At 40.2% G+C, this 20,989-nt stretch overlaps 3 protein-coding genes across 4 annotated transcripts in view; 2 read left to right on the top strand and 1 right to left on the bottom strand.

Moving 5' to 3' along the window:
• Positions 1-616: 616 nt before the first annotated feature.
• btc (betacellulin, epidermal growth factor family member) lies at positions 617-5,647 on the top strand. Its single transcript, XM_077542398.1, has 5 exons — positions 617-867; positions 1,105-1,212; positions 2,732-2,852; positions 3,117-3,266; positions 4,189-5,647. The coding sequence occupies exons 1-5, from the start codon at positions 828-830 to the stop codon at positions 4,319-4,321; spliced, it is 552 nt and encodes a 183-aa protein (XP_077398524.1). The 5' UTR covers positions 617-827; the 3' UTR covers positions 4,322-5,647.
• A 2,586-nt stretch (positions 5,648-8,233) lies between these two features.
• rxfp3 (relaxin family peptide receptor 3) lies at positions 8,234-9,961 on the top strand. Its single transcript, XM_077542397.1, has one exon. The coding sequence runs from the start codon at positions 8,631-8,633 to the stop codon at positions 9,852-9,854; it is 1,224 nt and encodes a 407-aa protein (XP_077398523.1). The 5' UTR covers positions 8,234-8,630; the 3' UTR covers positions 9,855-9,961.
• A 2,277-nt stretch (positions 9,962-12,238) lies between these two features.
• The window catches only part of slc45a2 (solute carrier family 45 member 2), a 17,879-nt gene continuing 9,128 nt past the window's right edge, over positions 12,239-20,989 (bottom strand). For both annotated transcript variants that reach the window (XM_077542395.1, XM_077542396.1), the window contains exons 4-8: positions 20,528-20,880; positions 19,445-19,588; positions 16,423-16,546; positions 14,348-14,553; positions 12,239-12,543 (exon numbers count right to left, since the gene is read on the bottom strand). In XM_077542395.1, the coding sequence (XP_077398521.1) occupies positions 12,298-12,543; positions 14,348-14,553; positions 16,423-16,546; positions 19,445-19,588; positions 20,528-20,880 (1,073 nt within the window). In that variant the 3' untranslated portion in view covers positions 12,239-12,297. The remainder of the gene's footprint in view (positions 12,544-14,347; positions 14,554-16,422; positions 16,547-19,444; positions 19,589-20,527; positions 20,881-20,989) is intronic.

Raw genomic sequence — 20,989 nt, 5'->3', positions numbered from 1 at the left:
GAAACCTGAGACGACTGGGCGTCAAGAGAGGGATGACGTTTCCATACAGACATTTTATTTAACATAGTGTATGTGACCAAAAAAAGTGTTTTATATTGAAAACTGCTATGTTACCTGTATTTGCTAATTGGCTGGAAGAAATGACATGAAAAAAAACAAACGCTTCATTCCAAATATGTTTTGCTTATAGTATTTAAAAAAAAAAAAAGACAATTGGGGGATACAGGCTTTTCATTGGACAGCTTCAATTTTCTAGCCACACCCACGAGGCTGTTAGATTTGAAACCTGTGTTGAAAGTAATAATACAATATATCCGGATTTTTCGCTTGTTGCTAGGCAGAATCAAAGCGTAACTGCCCCATAGGTTTTATTATATTTTTTTATTTTATTTTTTTTTGTTAGAAATGTATTATTTCGTTTCGAAATGGTACAATCACCAAATGTTTTATCATTATATTTGATGGGGTCATTTTTTATTTTATTTTTAAATGTCAACAAAAACAAGTGCACCTGCCACTCGATTCTTAAAAAAGTGTGCTTGTTCTTTCTTTGAATGCCTCTTCTTTTAAAATGGTGGGTGGCGAAACTGAGTGGGAGTGTCAGATTACAGTTGACGCCCCTTTCACCCTCTTCACACACAGTGAGCGCAACTCACACGCAAACACGCACACACACTCTGGCCTGCTGGACCTCCAAGGCCTCACATTCCCTCAATGAGGAACGCTTCGGACCACGGGGGGCAGCTTTTTGTCCTTCCTTGGAATTTACACCGTGTGGATTGAAATTTCAAACACCCGATGACTACTTTGGCGCAAGCGAAGACGTCATGGCCAAAGTGTACAGACTCTATGTCGGAATACTAACAGGTACTTGCTGATACTACATTTAGTAATGAGTTCTATTTACATTTTTCATAATTGTTAACATTCTAAATGAGGAAGAGTGAAAACTACTTGTGGGCTTGGTCGATGTTTGAATGGAAACAAGCAGGCCATTTATCAGCTGTGATAGTCAATACACATACGCACAAGGCACAACAGGTGCAATATGAGAAAAGGTACAATCATACTGTTTGTGTGCGCGTGCGTGTGTCGTACCCGCAGCGCTGGCCTTGTGTGAATGGTCCTTGGCGGGCTGGAAAACTACCGGCGTGGCTGTCAATCAAACGGAGCCCCCCTGCCCTCGCCGTGGCAACGGAGACAACTGCACAGGTAGATTAACAGGAAGGGGGGTATAACCGGACAGCAAATGAAAATACAACACAGATCCCCACTATGAACTCACTTTGAAAGCTTTGCATAAATGTTTGCATAACTCTGAATGCTATTTTTAGAAGCCTTCACCTTGTCACACTTGGATAGCTTTTGGTTATCTTGGGGTTTGTCTCAGCTCATTTTAAAATTAGATTAAATAAACCCAAGACAAGGTAAGCTAAAATAAATAAGTATATAATGAATAAAAGACGTGCAAAACCAATCCCGAGGAAAAATAAGATTACCGATAGATGACCGCAACAAAGGCAAGCTGGAAATAAAACGAGCTAAAGTAATACAAACTTATCCACCCTAAGCTAAACTGAGTGAAACAAGCTGGAAAAATAATGTGAGACAAGCTAAACTTCGATAAGAAAAGATGAGTCAAATGAAGCCAAGCTAAAAGAAACAAAGATGAGCTAAAGTAAGCCAGTCTAAAGTAAGATGAGCTAAAATGGTTAGATAAACAAAGCCAGGCTAAAACAACACAAAAGTATCCAAAAATAAACTAAAATTAAAATAAAACTCAAAATAAAATGAGCTTAACTAATCCAAGCTAAATTAAGTTAGCCACGCTGAACGATGCGGTATAGCCAAGCAAAAAAAAGAGTTAAGCTACAGTAAACTAACGCAAGATAAATTAAACTAAGCAATACTAATAATAAGTTAACAAGGCCATCTTATGCTGGCAGAGCCAAAATCAAGCTAACATAAACTAAGATGAGATAAAATAAGACAACTAAAAATCAACACAGCTAAAATAAGTTAAACTTGTCCAAACCAAGAAGTTAAACCAAACAAAAACAAGCTACTGTAAACTATGATAAGTTAAATGTAATCAAAGCTAAAAATCTAACTAAAATAAATGAAGCTCAACTATGCTCAAGATGAACTAATCATCATACACTCAAAACAGAAAAGCGGGAATATTTTCCAAGGAGGAAAAAAAAACTTTTTCCTTGAGCATATGAGAGAAAATAACAACAACAAGGTTCTCCCCGTGACCCCTTAAACTTAATAACTGGTTATGGTCCTTTTTCGTGTCTGCTCTCATTGATGCTGCCGCATTGTTTTTTTTATGAGCCATCATCCAAAGGTAACCTCGTGGAAAAGTGTCATAAAGATAGCGACCCGAGAAGAAGAAACGGCATGTGTGTGTTCCGACCTTTAATGGCTGCAGACATGTTTCACTCAGTAAACCACATGTGTGCTTATTGAATCTTTGACGAGCCCGCCCACACCCCCTTCCCACTACCACCGGATCATATTGCAGGTCTATTTATACGGTCGGCTCACAACAGAAGGTGAGCTTTTAAGTCAAAAGCAGCTGACAGCATTTAGGGGTGTGCAATCTATGGCTCCGAAAGCAGAGATTTCAAAAGTACCAGTAGCAGAAACACAAGATACCAAAAAAGAAAAAAAAAGGGCGTACTAACTCATCATCTCAAGTTCTCAACAAATCACACCTCATTTTCAGCGCCTACCTCGGACACGGGTCAGTGGAATGGACACTTCACCAAATGTCCGCAAGAACTCAACCACTACTGCATCCACGGGGAGTGTCGCTTCGTGGAAGAGCAAAAGGCGCCGTCCTGCAGGTGAGACGGATCGTTCCAAAAGTATGGCGCAATTGATTTTTTTCTGACCAGTGTTACAGGCTTACTATGGTCCTCCATGCACAGTGAACCAGGAAATGACCTTTTAGCATAGAGTGAAAACCCATTTGTCACAGGGGTTGACTTCCAGACCAGTGTCTGTGGCTCTCCTTTCCCACCTGCGAGGGCATGCGCTCAACTGTCCTTTCTCAAGTTTTGCTGCCGGTTATTCAATGATTCCGAATTTACGGTCTTTTGGTCCCTCAGGTGTCAGCATGGCTACATCGGCTCCAGATGCGAGTACGTGGACCTGGATTGGCGGAGAGGAGACAAGAGGCAGATGATCATCATCATCTGCATCATCGCGGCGCTCGTGGCCCTCGTTCTTCTCATTGTGTTCGTCTTTGTTTGTTCACAGTGAGTGTCCGGTGATAATTAGCGATTGCGAGAGATACTCGGTTTTACATCTTGTTAGGACGTCTAGATTCAGAAGTTTCGGTTGTCACGGTTTATGGGCAATGCTTTCGGAAAATCGAAACCGCCACTCCCTATGATTCCTGGTTTATCTACCATTTTATTACCTACGCCAAACATGAAGGCGCAAAGGAGTGAGATCTCAGCTGATTAGCTTGTTAGCAACATTTATGCTTAAATTGGGCAACGTATTTGCATAAAAGTTTGCAGAGGGATGGCATGTCTTTCAAAGATGAAGCCAAATAATATTTCGGGCATTTGGATGAAGGTGTGGATCCACATATTTGACATAGTTGACAATTCTGATTAAGGTGTGGATTTAGAAGTTTATTTTTGCAATTTTAATTTAGCTTAGTTTTAGGCTTAGTTAGGTTTAAGGTTCGGCGCTATGGATACTGACGGTTTTGGAGTAGGGAATAGGTTAGCCTTGAGGTTTTGGCTATAAACTAGGTTTAGCCTTAGAGCTTGGTACCAGAGACAAAGGTTAGCTTTAAAGTGTGCTGTTAGCTGCCAGAGTTAGCCTTAAGATTTAAAGTTAGCATTAGCATTAAGACTTTATCTTAAGAACACAAGTTATGGTTAGCTTTAAAGTTTAATCTTTGGGACTAGTGTTTGCCTTAAGGTCTTAGGTTTATGATTAGGGTTAAGGTTTTGGTGTTTGGAGTTTAAAACATAAGGTTTAGAGTTTTTGCGTCACATTTTAGGGCTGAGAACTCAGGATGGGCTTAGCATTAGCCTAAAGATTTAGCATTCGTGTTTTTTATATGTTCCCACTCTAGCTAAGCTAACCCTGACTGGCTAACTTGTACCAAAACGGAGGTGGTTTTGCCTTGAAATGCTTTAAACATTGTATTTTTCCTGTCAGTCGCAGGTCCAGTTGTTGGGCAAGACGGCGGGAAGAACCGAGGAACGGGACGGAGAAACTCCGTATGATGGATACCAATTCACATCCCGTAACACCGGACTCAGGAGAGCCTTTAAACACAAACGACGTTTGACAGGAGTGTTTGGGAATTGTTCAGATGTTGTCCCGTCGGACGCACGGGGGTTGCTGAAGTCAATCGCTCTGGGCTGGTTAGAATCGAATCCTTCGGAGAAAAAAAAGGCGATACAACTCTGTACGTGATGGAGGACAATCAAACAGGAAGTCTACAAAGCCTGGGACCTTGAGAGGGAGTACCAAGAAGATACCGAGTTGGATTTCGGATAAACACAAGTCGAGGATTATCTCTCAATGGAACATGCTGGAGCGATTGAGGAGCTACTTTTTGTGGTTGTGGCCTCTTAAGAGCTGTCAACTGTTGTCAACTGCTTTCGTTATTTATCAACATTATCAATGCAATGTAAGAGTCCTTGGCAATCAATCGTCAAGTTTGACCAAACGGTAAACTCGCTCCTTGCCTAAAACGCTAAGCCTATCTTTTGTCTCTGTATGAACCCATAAGTCAAACACTAATCGCTAACCTTGAACTTTGGTTCCAAAATCACGATGCTAAACCTAGCTTCAGTCCCTACATTTTTGGCTAACTATAGTCCTTAAAGCTAAAGGCTAGCTTTGATCCAAAGGCTAACCCCCTAACTGTAACCATTAAGCTAACACTAGCCTTTATTGGACTTAGTTAGGTTTGGATTTGACTTTATCGTATAAATAAGTGCTTTGAACTGCAGGCAGGGTAGCAAAGCAACTTATTTCGACAAATTTATCTTTCGGGTTCTGCCATCCCTTCTTCCAGCTTTTGACTTTCCATCCTGTCCACACTGTTCTTTTGGATGCAGGTTGAATATTTTTGAAAGCTATTGGCAGTTTCTGTTTACGTGTTACACCACAGACCACATTTTTGTTTTTGAGGGCGGGAGGACCAGGTGCGTAAATGTGAAAAGATTACCGAGTCGAAAGGAAGAGGACACAAGGAGGATTTGTTAGTATATATTTGGACTCTGGCAGCGAACAACCAAGCCAGTGTGTGACTGAGGAAAATGTCGTCCGCTCTTGGTGACGTCTACTCATGTTTATTTATGTCTCATCTGCTTCCATTAAATTTATGCGTGCTGTATTTTTATATGAAGTCTACCAAAACAACCGCATAAAACAGCTTCGATGAATTTTGCGGTACTTTTTCCCGACATGCCAGTAGAATGAAACGGTTACAGTATCATGATGGTATGTCGTAATAATACCAGCTGCAATTAGCAGCGTGATGTCGTAGGCGGTGATAAATTCCTGCGCTGTTGGCACCGAGGTTTCACATAGCTTCACAGTGTTGGTGTTTAAAAAATGTTATGAACAAATACTAATTAAAAAAAAATATGAAAGCTGTTCCTAATATTTCGACCCTCCCATGTGACTCTTACAATCACTATTAAACACGCGCAGACGTTCATAAAGTAACCATATTGGATTATTAAATCATTAAACGGGTGGTCTTCTATATGCAGTGACCTTTGACCTCATTTCAGGTGACCTGCACGTGTCTTTGACCGGCTGTGGAATGCTTGAGTTTCTATATCAGGGGCGCGTCTGCTCAGATAAGCACGGCAGATAACAGGCCCGTCGGCACACACTCATCGACGCGTCTATCATAAAAAAAAAAAACTTTTTTATATCAAATTCCTGAAAGTGACCTCTAGGACCTTGAGCCAACAGCGGTCATGTGAGTGAGAATGAGTTTTGAATAGAACCTAACTTTATTGTCACTTTCACGGGAGCAGTCAGACTCACTAATTAGGCATCTCACAATTTGCAAAGTTTATTTTGTAAATATCTTGTTTATACATTTTTTATGTCCTGTGGCACTTTTCAAACTGAAAGGGAGGAAGTAAGTGTACTGGATGGGAGGGGCTTCTCAATGATTCTATTGGCTTTTAACAGTCAGCGTAGGTGTCTCACCCACTCTGTTGCTGTCACCACCTGCTAAAAGTCTCCCTTGTAAGGTCAGGAGGTCAGGAACGTAACCTCCATGTTGGTTCTGTAGAAGCTTATCAGCTTGTCACTTGATGTGGGGAAGCTAGTGGACCAGGTGAGGTCTGCTGAGATGGCCAGGAATTTTTCACTTATTCATGGGTTCTTTTTTTGCAATATATAGCTTTTTTTTTTTTTATTTGTTTAGGGATTTTGGAGGATGAACAAACTCCCATTTTTGTGGAAAATGAAGATTGGAGGTTCATCAACATTTCCGAAAAATTATTTTGGGTTTCTTATTTTTTTTCCCACCCCTCAACATACAATACACTTATTTTAAATAGTTGCTTCACAAATAGCAGGGGTCAACTGTATAGTTTTAAACTGTAATATCAATCACCATTCACCACTAGATGGCAGTCATGCCTTAAGTTCCTCTTAATGACTAACCTACACATCAAATATAATCAAATCATCATCAAGCACCTTTTTTTGGTCTTATTTTACTGATGTCTCCCTAGTAATTAAAACGTTTTGTTTTAACACAAACATTTGTATTTGTCCTTCAAGCCAATGCCACCCCGATACTCATTTTCATAAAAATGAATCAATACAAATTTTATTTTTATTATACAGCTAGCATAACAGCTAACACAGCTAGCTTGTACAACCCTTTACTTAATGCGAGTAATACTACATTTGAATTTGTATCAGTTCAAATTTGATTTTATTTATTGGTCAAGGATTTATTCGGCAATATTTGGAAATACACAACGGTGCCTTGAGATACGAGTGACTGAAATATTGTGTATAGTGAAAAACATTTTCAGTCTTTTAAAACTTCTTGACAGAAAGACAAATGAGGTATGATATGATTTTTTTTAGGGAAACACGTTTAGCCTACAGTTGAGCTCATTAATATTCCTTCAAGTAGTTTGAGTCTCTGCATACAACCTCTCTTTCTTGTTATCACATCAATTTCCTGGCACAATGATCACCCCCCCCCACACCGCCCCTCCCACCCGTCACTCCTCCTTTATCACAGCCATGCAAGCAGCAGAAGGCTGAGGAAAGCGAGACGTGACGCTGCTTATGCTAAACAATCACGGTGGGATGCATATGAAGTGTATTGTGAGGATGAAAACATGCCTAATAAACTGTTAGCCATGCATGCATGCAATTTAGAAGATATGACATCATCATGCACTGCCATTATATGGCAGTTGGGAGAAAAACATGTTTAGACTGTCCTTATATCTTCAGATATCTAACGACGTTTTAACTTTATTCTCTATTTGAAAATCGGAATCTCTGAAAGACTCTTCTTGGGTAAAAAAAATATATAACCCAATGTTGGCCCAAATTTGGACCAACACTACTTGGGTTGGGTCTATTTGATCCAACTTTTGGTTCAAAAGTTCGGTCAAATTGTCCTCTAGAAGCAGGTTGGTCCATTATTGACCAAAATTGGGTTATTTTTACTCAGCAGTTTTAAGTGTGTACCTTTAAACTATATATATATATATATATTGGGGGTGTTAGAAAAATCAATTAGGCTATATATCGCAATATTACAGAGCGCAATTCTCGAATCGATTCGATAAGAGGCTGAATAAATTTTTTGCATAAATTTTTTATGGGCAATATTCAATAAAACGTCTTAAAGAACGGTTAGGATTCACACATTAAGCATGGAAGAATGTTATATTAATGGAACATTAAGCCTTAATATTTGATTTCAGTGCTGTTCAAACATGAAACAGACTGCAACCTGTTTGTCAAATGCAGTGGCAATATTATAATTATAAACCAGAATTTTCAGATAAATAAATACATTTTCATACAGATTTTACAGTGTACCTGTACAAGTTTACTGATTAGTATTTTCTAAATTTCAGTAAATTTTTTTTTAAAAAAAAATCGCAATAATTTATAGATTCGTATCGGGATTAATCAGTATTGAATCGAATCGTGACCTATGAATCGTGATACGAATTGAATCGCCAGGTACTAGGCAATTCACACCCCTAATATATATATATATTTTAACAATCCCCATTTTCATGAAAAAAAAATTCCCAATGCATTTCAGTGGTGGCCAATTATATGCAAATCAATTAGTAGTCTTAAAATGATTCATCAATTCTCTTTTTAGAGTGAAAATATAAAGACAATACTCACTATGTTACTTGTACTTTCTTCCCACACAGCATGCTTTCAAGGCAATGTCGTTCCATTGGTTCGTTGTGCATTACGCGTCAGTCAACTGATGCGGTGGGGGAAGAAAAAGGTCAGCCCGAGCGCTGCGTCCAAACGCACGACGCTTGTTGGAGCTGTCGAGGAGTTTACGATGACAGGATTCGTTTAACTGCTTTCGTGTGTGGGCCCGGAGGAGGTGTGTCGGCGTCATGTCCGGCGAATGGTCCGAGGAAGGCTCGGCGTGGAGCTTCAACGTGAGCGCCAACGCCACCGCCAACCGCTCCTGCCGCCCCCACTTCCACGCGGCCGAGCTCGGGTCCGAGCCGGGCTCGGGCGGCGCCGCGGCGGTGCGCATCGTCATCTCGGTGGTTTACTCGCTGGTGTGCGCGCTGGGGCTGGTGGGAAACGTGCTGGTGCTCTACCTGATGAAGAGCAAACGCGCGTGGAAGAAGTCCTCCATCAACCTGTTCGTCACCAGCCTGGCGCTCACCGACTTCCAGTTCGTGCTCACGCTGCCCTTCTGGGCGGTGGAGAACGCGCTGGACTTCACCTGGCTGTTCGGGCGCGCCATGTGCAAGACGGTGTCCTACGTGACGGCTATGAACATGTACGCCAGCGTCTTCTTCCTCACCGCCATGAGCGTGGCGCGCTACAGCTCCCTGGCGTCGGCGCTCCACGGCCGGCGCGGGGGTCGCCACCGGCGGTTCCTCCTGCTACCGCTAGGGGGATGCGGCGCGGCGCGCTGCGTGGCCGCCTCCATCTGGGTGGCGGCCGCCTGCGCCGCGCTCCCGCACGCCGTCTTCTCCACCACCGTGCGCGTGTCCGGGGAGGAAGACTTGTGTTTGGTGAAATTCCCGGAGAGCGAAGGCACCAGCGCGCAGCTGTGGTTGGGACTCTACCACTCGCAGAAGGTCCTGCTGGGCTTCGTGGCTCCTCTCGCCATCATCTCGGCGTGCTACCTGCTCCTTTTACGCTTCCTGGCGGCCAGCAACGACGCCAACGCGTCGAGCGCCAAGAGACGCGCGAAGGTGACCAAGTCGGTCACCATCGTGGTGCTGTCCTTCTTCCTGTGCTGGCTGCCCAACCAGGCGCTGACGGCGTGGGGGATCCTCATCAAGCTCAACGTGGTGCACTTCACCTACGAGTACTACACCACGCAGGTGTATGTGTTCCCCGTGTCCGTGTGCTTGGCGCACTCCAACAGTTGCCTCAACCCGGTGCTCTACTGCCTGATGCGCCGCGAGTTCCGCAAGGCGCTCAAGAAACTTTTCCGGCGGATCACGTCGCCGGCGCTCACCACCGTCATCAGGCCCATCACCACCACCAAGCCCGAGGCGGACGAGCGGGGCCACGGACAACATGCGGTAGACCCCCGGGGGCCCCCCCGGGAGCCCGCCGCGGTGGTCTTCTACCCTCCCGGGGCGGCTATGTAGGCAAGATCCCCACGCGGGACCATGATTTTTATTTATTTATTTTAATTGGGTGTCAATTAACTATAATTTATATTTAAACAAACATTTTCTTATATAGAATGAACGTATTTAAAATTGTTTACTTTGTATTTTTTTATTTGATCTTGCAAATATTTCAAGAGATAAAACTATAATTAAAAATGAATAAATACATTTTAGAGTAAAAACAGCTAGATGATAACTACTGGTATATGTGACAGGACTCTTATTATAATGGAAATGCTTTGCCCACCCCGAGAAGACGACGAAATCTCGCGTGATCATGCCAAATCACTCGTGATGATGCTTTGAAGTCAGGACTCTTAATTATAATGGAAATGCTTTGCCTGTTTGCTCACCCCGAGAAGACGACGAAATCTCGCGTGATCATGCCAAATCACTCGTGATGATGCTTTGAAGTCTAACATTTGCTTTGACTTTCCGCTTTTAAGTGGCATTTTGGGGACGGAGCGCACTGTCATCTCATTTTCTTAGTCACTCACCAGTTATAATTCATTCGCCTCATGCTTCAGATGTGTGAAGATGTTAAAGAATACATGAATTGTCAATGCACCAGGGGACGATGGGAAATTTACATCCGCTATGCCGCTTTCATGTAATGTCATTTTCTTGTCAAGTCACCTCTGAGTCTTTTATGTGTTGATGAGATGTGATTTTCTAAAAAATAAAAAAATAAATACTTGATTAATCGCTGCTATTTTTTAGTGCTTTTTAATTGACTTGGGTCCAAAAAAAAACAGACAGTAATTGAGCAGATGAAAGTTACGTGTGATATTATTCATTAATGAGGTATAGTCAATTATGCTTAAATGCTGCACACTGGTCACATCATTAGGTACACCTGCGCAAGATTATATGAATAATTTATGGAGAAGCAGTGGCGGCTCTAGACCATTTTTATTTATTAGAGAAAAAGGGAAAAAAGAGAAATAATCTCAGAAGACAGTCCTACTATTTGTGATATTAACATCATTTTAAAAAGTGGGAACAATGTAAAATTATTGTTCAAAAAATGTTTTCATGATGAAGGAAAAAAAGAGAAATGTAAAATTATGATTAAAAAAATAAGCCCCATTTTATTGTAAAACATTTCTCATTATGCAGAAAAATCTGTGATATTCCAAGAGGAAAATATTTTAAAAACAAACAAACAAACATCAGAATATTAGGACAATAATGTAATGTCAAAAGTGATTTTTTTTAAAGCTCAAATTTGATAGTGATTAAAGCAAAAGTTGTAGTATTACCAGAACGGCCATATGACAATAAAATCTTTTTTTTTTTTTTTAAAGAGGAAATGTTTCAAAATTCTATTTGAAAAAAGTCAATATTTTGTGAGAATACATTCCTAATATTATGGGGGACAAGTCGTAATATTACAAAATTTAAAAAAAAACTCATACGATTATGACAATGAAGTTAAATATTTAAGGAGAAAAAGAGTTTTGAAATTGTGATGCAAAACCCCTCATTTTAAAAGAAAACATCCAAATATAATAAATCGTAATATTCTAGCAATAAAGTAAGAAAAAAGTTGGGACAATTTCGGGAAAATCTCAATTTTCTATGAGAAGTTTGAAAATGAACAAAGTCATTTTCTGTGAGTAAATGCATTATGATGTAAAAGGTGTAATACTGCAAGAAAAAAGTCATTATTTTGACATCGTCTTTTTAAAAAAAGGGGGAAACGTTTTTCAATCATTGTTTAAAAAAAAAAGAATTCTGAGAACACACAGTTGAAAAAAATGAACATTAGAGGAAAGGATTAAGTCAGAACTTTATAAGATTAACATTATAATAGGAGGGGGAAAAAAATCAACATGTTCACTTAAGTCTGATGTATCAAGCTTGTCCACGTCTTTTGATTAATGCAATTGATATAAAAGCTCCACAGCAACAACAGCCATATCGTTATGCTGTATGGCAGTTACATAAAAATAAAAAAAATCAGTTGACCTTCATGCAGAAGGCACAAAAGCTGTTTACTCTCTTGTGACCTTTAAAACTAACATTTTTGGGAAAATATTGTGTGATAGAAAAAAAACATCCTGGGCCTCAGAGAAGAATATGTCTAGACATATGACAAAAGCAACAAAAGCGAGAAGACAAGAATAAAATTGCAACTATAAGGGGCGAGGGGATGTAGACATTACAAAAACAAATTGCTTTATTTTTATGAAAGTAAGTTGTAATTTTAAAAGAAAGAAAAGTGTGGTAATATTTTTAAGGAAAAAAGTCTTTTTTGTTGTGTGTACCACAGCGCCTCTGCTGGCCACACCTAAACAAAGCGCCCCGCTCCGAAACCAGGCAAGATTTGCGACCGATGAATTGACGAGAGACACTCGTTAAAGGACATAATAAAGAATCTTTATTTAGCAATACAATAGCGTCTTTTCTTCCAACATTACAAATAGAGCGACGGCGAGGACGAGGGGCGAGCGTGTCTGACGAAAAGTGCGATGAAGACGCAGCCCAGCAGCGACACGGTGGAGGCGGACAGGACCACCACCACTACGCTGCCCACCGCGTTGACCAGAGCGCCCAGCCCGGCGCCCACCAAGATCTGGGCCAGCTGCACCATGCAGGTGAGGGCCGCGCAGTCCACGCCCGTCCCTCGCGGCAACTTGCCGCCGAGACGATTCATTTCCTCCTAGGGGAGGGGGGGGGGGGAGGGGGAGATCGATGATTGGCTGATGGGTTTTATAAGATCAACACCGACTACTTTTCTATTCAACTTGGACGTGGCCGATTTTTTTGAAATCTGACGTCTGTCTTGAGGTGTGCGTCAATTCGAAAGGGATTTAAAAAGGAGTTTGAAAAGATAATTTAAAAAAAAAATAAAAATCCTCCCTCCAGGGACAATATGGAACACTGTGGAATTGATGACACCACTTTGTGTCATACGGACCGAGTGCTCTAAGAAATAACAAAGGCATCCCCGTTCATGATTGAGCCTTTTTTGTACAAATCGTGTCCTTTGAGACCGCTCGATACTCTATTAGGTTCAGTCTGGTGAGATGTGTGGGGAAAAAAATGGCGATGGAAGAGAGTTGAGAGAAGACGGAAAACAATTTGTTCCCCTTTGATTAAAAATAGACGAGCTGAATTGTTTCCCACAGTGGATGTTTTCAAAAAATACGTGTTCTCATGTCTTTGCCAATTATAAGGCTTGATTGCTATAAATCGACAAATACAATACAGAGATAACAGACAACAGTATTAAAAGTTAAATAAACGTAGAGCGCAATAAATAAATAAATATTTAAAAAAAGAATCAGCCGATTTTTTCCGATATCGAAATAGCTGATACCCGACAATTAAATGGTCTGACCAATTAACCGGCCTGGACCAGAGGTGGCAAATCCAGGTTGGCTTTAGCCCCAGATGCTAGCTAGCTAGCTCCCCCGGGTGCTTGGTTACCTGCTAGGGAGCTAGCTAGCTAGCTAGCTAACTAGCACAAGGGGCTAAAGGCAAACTGTGACAGGGTTTTTAATTTGATTTTGAATTTGGATTTGCCACCTCTGGCACCTAACTGTAATATATTGGTAGTGTCCTGAAGGGCCTTAACTCATTCACTGCCATCGACGGCTATAGATGTCAAAAATTCATTTGAACTATTAAGAAAGTATTTAGAACAGATATAAAATCATGAGTTAACTAGTGAGGTCATGTGATTAATTACAATGTTTTTTTTATTGCACATTCAGAACAGATTTAAATTTGTTATTAATCGTTAGATAACTAGTAAAGTCATGCAATTAATTACGATTAAAAAAAAAGTAATTGCCTGACACCCCTAATTTTTAATAATCTTTTCTTTTTTAAATCTTTTTTTTTTTTTTAAGAAAAAAATATTTAAAATTACTTTTTTATAGTAATTAATTGCATGACTTTACTAGTTAACTCGAAAAAAAAAAGATTATTAAAAATTAGGGGCATCAGGTGATAATTTTTTTTAAATTGTAATTAATCGCATGACTTCACCAGTTAATTCACGATTAATAACAAATTTAAATCTGTTCTAAATGTGCAATAAAAAAAATCTAGGTTTTCATACTCTTGTTAACGAAAGTGGGGAAAAAAATGTTAAACTAATAGAAATGGTTCAAATGAATAGGCGTCATTGGCAGTGAATGTGTTAATGGGTCCGTCGTTAGCATCTGAGCTAGCGCTGGCTATTGTAGCTAGTTTGCGAGCTCCTGTAGCCTCATTTGCCCCAAGTAGCTGGGGGCAGCTTCAAGGAGGCTAGCATTGCTAGCATTAACCTTTACTAGTAAAGTGTTAAAAATTTTGAAATCTCAGCAAAACTAGTGGCCATCGCTCGGCCATTGATCAACGCTAGCTGCCGAACGCCGCGTTTTGCGGTTTAAAAATATTCTCGTTTACAAGAGAGCAGGCTCTACTTCTCAAAAACAACAAGCCATCTTTTAAGATTTCAAAAACACAGGACGTACCTCCTCCTCGCGCTGGTACTCGGCGATGAGGTTGAAGGGGACGGTGTAGAGCGTGCTGGACATGACGCCAAAGGCGCTGCACAGGACCAGCGTGGCGATGATGTTGGGGAAGAGGCCGATGAGGCTCGTGCCGAGGCCGAACACGAAGTAGCCCATGAAATACAAACCCTTGAGTCCCACATAGGACAGCAGGAAGCGCTGCACGTCTAAATCGAAAAAAACAAAACAAAAAAATTATTATAATCGAGTCGGCGATGTCATGTATCGATTCCGCCAATAGAAAAGCAAACACGGCCAGCGCCAAATTGAATCATCAAGAGGTCGTTGACCTCTGCCAAGGATTAAGCACGTGTCACCGGCAAAATCAATACGTCAACGGATACCAGATTAAATCTTTAATGGTGAAAAGGAGCTAACCGTACTGAAGAACGGCAGAGTGTGAAAAAAAAAAATGAAAAAAAAAAATAAAAAATTTGGGGCGTCAGGTGATTAAAATTTAAATCGTAATTAATCGTATGACTTCACTAGTTAACTCACGATGAAGAAAAATGTCTAGGTTTTCATACTCTTGTTAACAAAAGTGGAAAAAAATGTTAAACTAATAGAAGTAGTTTAAATTAATTTTTGACGTTTTTAGCCGTCAATGGCAGAGAATGAAAAAAAAGAAAAAAAATATTAAAAATTTGGGGCGTCAGGTGATTAAACTTTTTAATTGTAATTAATCGTATGACTTCACTAGTTAACTCACGATGAAGAAAAATGTGTAGGTTTTCATACTCTTGTTAACAAAAGTGGAAAAAAATGTTAAACTAATAGAAGTAGTTTAAATTAATTTTTGACGTTTTTAGCCGTCAATGGCAGAGAATGAAAAAAAAGAAAAAAAATATTAAAAATTTGGGGCGTCAGGTGATTAAACTTTTTAATTGTAATTAATCGTATGACTTCACTAGTTAACTCACGATGAAGAAAAATGTGTAGGTTTTCATACTCTTGTTAACAAAAGTGGAAAAAAATGTTAAACTAATAGAAGTAGTTTAAATTAATTTTTGACGTTTTTAGCCGTCAATGGCAGAGAATGAAAAAAAAAAAGGAAAAAAATATATTAAAAATTTGGGGCGTCAGGTGATTAAAATTTAAATCGTAATAAATCGCATGACTTCACTAGTTAACTCACGATGAAGAAAAATGTCTAGGTTTTCATACTCGTTAACAAAAGTGGAAAAAAATGTTAAACTAATAGAAGTAGTTTAAATTAATTTTTGACGTTTTTAGCCGTCAATGGCAGAGAATGAAAAAAAAAATATTAAAAATTTGGGGCGTCAGGTGATTAAAATTTAAATCGTAATTAATCGCATGACTTCACTAGTTAACTAACGATTAATCACAAATTTCATCTGTTCAAATGTACAATAAAAAAAAGTTCTAGCTTTTCGTACTCTTGGTAACAAAAGAGGAAAAAAATGTTAACCGAAGAAGTAGTTTAAAATAAATTTTTGACGTATTTAGCCGTCAATGGCAGTGAATGAGTTAAGTTTGGATGAACATGAAAACTTTTTAGTTTCAAGCTCTTTTTTTTTTTATTGTTTACACTAATTTCTGGACTGGGCTTTTATTTTTTTAGGCTATGAAAAAAGTATTGACGTAACCAACAATTAGTCTTGTTAAAAACAAGATTCGCTGTACTTGTTTTCCAGGCTTTTATGTGCTTCATTGATGTGTCTTTTTGTCACAATCTTCATTCTTTTCAGGCTTTTTTATCCGACACTGCTGTTGTCACACTCATTCTACGTTCCTTTGTACAAAATGTGCCCGCAAAACTCAGCAACCCCTCGGCTAAATGAAGACCTCGAGGTGAAGGCAGCCGAAATCTCCGAAACGAAACGCGGGATCGACTTAGATGAGAGTACTGAGAAGTGCCAATAAAGCTCGCTCCGGGGAGGCAGAACTCTCTTCCTTCCACCTCCTTTAAAGATTGTTCTTGTGACTTGATTAGGCTGTTGGTGGACGTGCGAGCTCGCCTCTGGGAACAAGCGTCTTATCACGATGTGCCTCTATTATACGCAAAGTGCACTTACATGAGAAAAGAGCCGAGGACACCGCGTTAATGCACAAGCCCCAGCAGCCAATTTCCACGCCGCGCTCGTAAGTGGCGTAAGCCGTGGAGTTGTGTTCGGCGTACGGGTTCCCCTTGTAGACGATCTGAAGAAGCAAGAAGATTATTTTTATTTTTTTTTGAGAGGGTCAAATAGTTTGATAGCAGCATCTCGAATGCCTTCCCGCTGCGTTTTCATCTCTTGTTGTAGAGGTTGCTTTTTGAGTCAGCGGGGGGGGGGGGGGGGGTGGCGGGAGGGAGGGGGGGCTCCAGTCATTCTATAATGCAGCTGTTAAGTCAAGAGCCAAGCTGGGAGGAACAAAGGCAACACGCTGTGAAGTACCACATCCTTTCACGTAGCGTACATCGCACCTACCTTTGTTATGCCAATAATTACAAATGGTGCATCCAAGCTTACTCAACCAAGAAGGATTCATCGGTTTGTGCAAAAAGGCTTGGCTCGTTAGGATGTCACCCCAGAAGAAAAACAAAACAAACAAAAAAAATAAATAAAATAAACAACAATGAATGGTATCATTCTCTTGGAATGGAAAACGACAGTCGTTAACTCATTCACTGCCACACTGTAAATTCATTTGAACTATTTCTATTAGTTTGACGGGTTTTTTTTCTACTTTTGTCAACAAGATTAAGAACACCTAGAATTTTTTTCATTGGAAATTTAGAATACATATAAAAAATTGTGATTCATCGGGAGTTAACTAGTAAAGTCATGTGATTAATTACAATTAAAGATTTTAATCACCCGACGCCCCTAATTTTTAATAATCTTTTATTCTTTAAAAAAAAGATTAAAAAAGAAAAGTTTATTGAAAATTAGGGGCGTCAGGCAATTAACTCTTTGACTGCCAAAAACGTTAAATAACGTTTAGTAAAATCCTATGGAGGAGTGCCAAAGACGTTAAAAGACGTTTTTTTCAAAACAGGTGAAACTAACCATTTTCTATTGTTGATTACTGAAAAACGGAATAAGGTAGATACAAACTTTTTTTTCTGATGAAAGATGAGAGTCCAATCTTTCATTTGGTAGTATGTGTGTTTCCATAGTCCAAACACATAATTTCCTGTGGACCTTGAAAGATCAGTCAAAAATGCTTAAATCGGCTGGCACCCACGGCATCCCTTTTCTGAAAACGTCTGGCTCAAAGAGTTAATAATAGTAATCGTAATTAATCGCATGACTTCACTAGTTAACTCATGTTATACATTATTAACTCTTTGACTGCCAGACGTTTTCAGAAAAGGGATGCCGTGGGTGCCAGCCGATTTTAAGCATTTTGACTGATCTTTCAAGGTCCATAGAAAATTATGTGTTTGGACTATGGAAACACACATACTACCAAATGAAAGATTAGACTCTCATCTTTCATCAGAAAAAAAAGTTTGTTTCTACCTTATTCCGTTTTTCAGTAATCAACAATAGAAAATGGTTAGTTTCACCTCTGTTTTGAAACAAACGTCTTTTAACGTCTTTGGCACTCCTCCATAGGATTTTACTAAACGTTATTTAACGTTTTTGGCAGTCAAAGAGTTAACATTTTTAATTCTTTATTTCATATTTTAACCATGCTGAATTTATGAGTTATAGATGTGTAGAGCAAGTGTAATAATGTTAAACTCAGTATAATTTGACCTTAACCTATCTGGTACCTTGTTTTTGTCTAAAATTTCTTCTCAGTGTCCTGCGTGAGAACATATTCTGCTTTGAGAGAGAACACACACACAGTTCCCACAACTATACTACATTAGGAGCTGTCAAGTTCAATCTGTTGACAGAGATTCTGTTTTGGGAAAAGTACGAGCTGGTACACGGAAGAGTATATTTTGTCTACAAAGGGAACACAGGTGCGAACTGTGTACGAAAATTCTGTTATGTAACATATTGTGTGAGAACCAATCTGTTTTATTTATTCATGATGGGAGGAGAAAAGGCGTTTTACTTTCAAACTCGATTCTATAAAGAGCTGTCTTTCGCAAGGGAGGGGGCACGCGCACTCTGGAATTCCACTCTTTACGTGGTATTCATGTGTGTGTGACCAGAGATCTCTGTAATAAATCATCCTTCGAAGGAGCCTTTGTCACAAAGAAGTCTCATCTCCAATTTTTGGAACACGCAAATGATGACAAATGATATGATCATTTAACACTCACAATTAACTCTTTGACTGCCAGACGTTTTCAGAAAAGGGATGCCGTGGGTGCCAGCCGATTTAAGCATTTTGACTGATCTTTCAAGGTCCACAGAAAATTATGTGTTTGGACTATGGAAACACACATACTACCAAATAAATACTACCATCTTTCATCAGAAAAAAAAAAGTTTGTTTCTACCTTATTCCGTTTTTCAGTAATCAACAATAGAAAATGGTTAGTTTCACCTCTGTTTTGAAACAAATGTCTTTTAACGTCTTTGGCACTCCTCCATAGGATTTTACTAAACGTTATTTAACGTTTTTGGCAGTCAAAGAGTTAATCACAAATGTTATATCTGTTCGAAGTGTACAATTTTTCTTCTAGGTTTTCATACTCTTGCTACAAAAGTAAAAATAAAAATAAAAAGTTAAACGAATAGAAATAGTTCAAATGATTTTTTTGACGTCTATAGCCATGAATGAGTTAAGATGTCTGTCATCATTCATCATCATCATTGAGACCAATCTATTTTACCCGGGATCGATGATTCCTACAGCGGGTAAAAATCCGGCATGTACCCCCCCCCCCCCATCTTCCTATCTCTGGAGTGGTAGGGGGTCGAGAGTTAGCGGTGGTGGGGGGATGTAGTTGGCATCACTGTTCCGGCTAGCTTCATACCATGACTTATTAACACATTTTTGAGAAATGTCGATCAAATGCAAAAATAACCTAGAATGGAAATTTACAGATTTTTTCCCCCACTAGAAAACCCCAAAAGCTGTCTTGAGGAGAAATTGCATAGTAAAGCAGAACCAAAGAATGCAGTACAACGAGCCGAAGACATTCCTTACCTGTCCCATGAAGTCGGTGAAGAAGAGCATGTTGCAGAGGAACGCCGTCCATCCCAGCAGGTGACTGATGCACAGGTAGCGGTAGTGGTTGGGCATGCCGACGATGGCCTTCAGCAGCGACTTCAGGGTCATCCGCTCACGGTTCTACCCACGCAAATTGAAAAGAAAGAAATAACTCAAACGACTTTTTAGGTGTTCTATTTATTTATTTTTGCTCCATAAATGATAAATAAACAGTATTCCCTCACTACTTCGCGGTTCGGTTATTAAAATGAAACTGCACATACCCTTCTTCACATATACACCGCGCACATTACGCCACATCCGCAGACAGGGCGCGGGAAATTCGAACCCGAATCAAGTCTGAAAATTATTGGCCAGAGGCTTGCAGAAGTACCCATTGTGAACAGCTAAGGTGTAAATCTACTACTTGGAAGACATTTCACTCATAAATGATCAAATAGGCTACTAATAAATATTTTTACAGTAAAAAAGTTCCATATTGCAGCTTTAAATAGAGTAACACCCCCCCACGCCAAAAAAAAAAAAAAGTCTATAAAATTGTTTAAGTACACCTCTGCATTGGAGCCAATACTCTTTGCACTCTATAATGAGTGCGCCACTGCCACCTACTGTAGTGGATGTGCAATTACAGTATTGTAGTACACCCCCCCCCCCCAAAAAAAAAGTAGACCTCTGCATTGGAGCCAATACTCTTGTACTCTAATAATGAGTACGCCATTGCCACCTACTGTAGTGGATGTGCAATTACAGTATTGTAGTACCCCCCCCTCCCCCCAAAAAAAAAATTGTCTATAAAACTGTTTCTTAAGTACACCTCTGCATTGGAGCAATACTCCTTGCACTCTAATAATGAGTGCGCCACTGCCACCTACTGTAGTGGATGTGCAATTACAGTATTGTAGTACAGACCCCCCCCCCCAAAAAAAAAAATTGTCTATAAAACTGTTTTAAGTACACCACTGCATTGGAGTCAATACTCCTTGCACTCTAATAATGAGTGCGCCACTGCCACCTACTGTAGTGGATGTGCAATTACAGTATTGTAGTACAACACCGTACCTCCTTGTTGGGCTGTTTAGTACTGGATGTGACGGCGTTGGCCTCGCTGAGAGCAGAGAAGGACCTCTGCCTGATGTCCGGGACCGGCGGCAGCAGCGGGTCCTCGTCTTCTTTGCCCAGAGTTCCGTAGCCGTTCCGCTGGGACCCCAGTTGCCTCAGGGCCGAGGGTTGGCGGGCCGCCGCCTTTCCCAGGGGCTGCTCGGGAATGCTGAAGAGGTGCACGGTGAGGAAAACGCCCCAGGTGAGCACCGAGAAGAAGAAGATGACCTGGTACTCGGTGCCCAGCAGCTGGCCCAGGAAAGAGTGACCCCAGTCCATGGCGCCCACCAGGTAGCCGAACGCTCCGCCCAGACCTGGAAGACAACACGGGATGTTATGTCATAGTTTCACGGTTGCTAACTAAAATACGTAAACAATCATGGAAAAATGGAATTGCACAAAAGAAATAAACAGTCAAAACAA

Source organism: Vanacampus margaritifer, chromosome 14 (assembly GCF_051991255.1).
Source record: "Vanacampus margaritifer isolate UIUO_Vmar chromosome 14, RoL_Vmar_1.0, whole genome shotgun sequence".
Taxonomy (NCBI): domain Eukaryota; kingdom Metazoa; phylum Chordata; class Actinopteri; order Syngnathiformes; family Syngnathidae; genus Vanacampus; species Vanacampus margaritifer.
The sequence above is the reverse complement of the archived record's forward strand: the minus strand, read 5'-3'. Positions and strand labels throughout refer to the sequence as shown.

Bases quoted from the DNA above. Each gene is read 5' to 3' on its own strand.
- rxfp3 (XM_077542397.1), top strand. From the start codon at position 8,631: ATGTCCGGCGAATGGTCCGAGGAAGGCTCGGCGTGGAGCTTCAACGTG.
- btc (XM_077542398.1), top strand. From the start codon at position 828: ATGGCCAAAGTGTACAGACTCTATGTCGGAATACTAACAG. The intron at 1,213-2,731 runs GTAGATTAACAG...CCTCATTTTCAG, and splicing joins CAACGGAGACAACTGCACAG to CGCCTACCTCGGACACGGGT. The intron at 2,853-3,116 runs GTGAGACGGATC...TTGGTCCCTCAG, and splicing joins CAAAAGGCGCCGTCCTGCAG to GTGTCAGCATGGCTACATCG.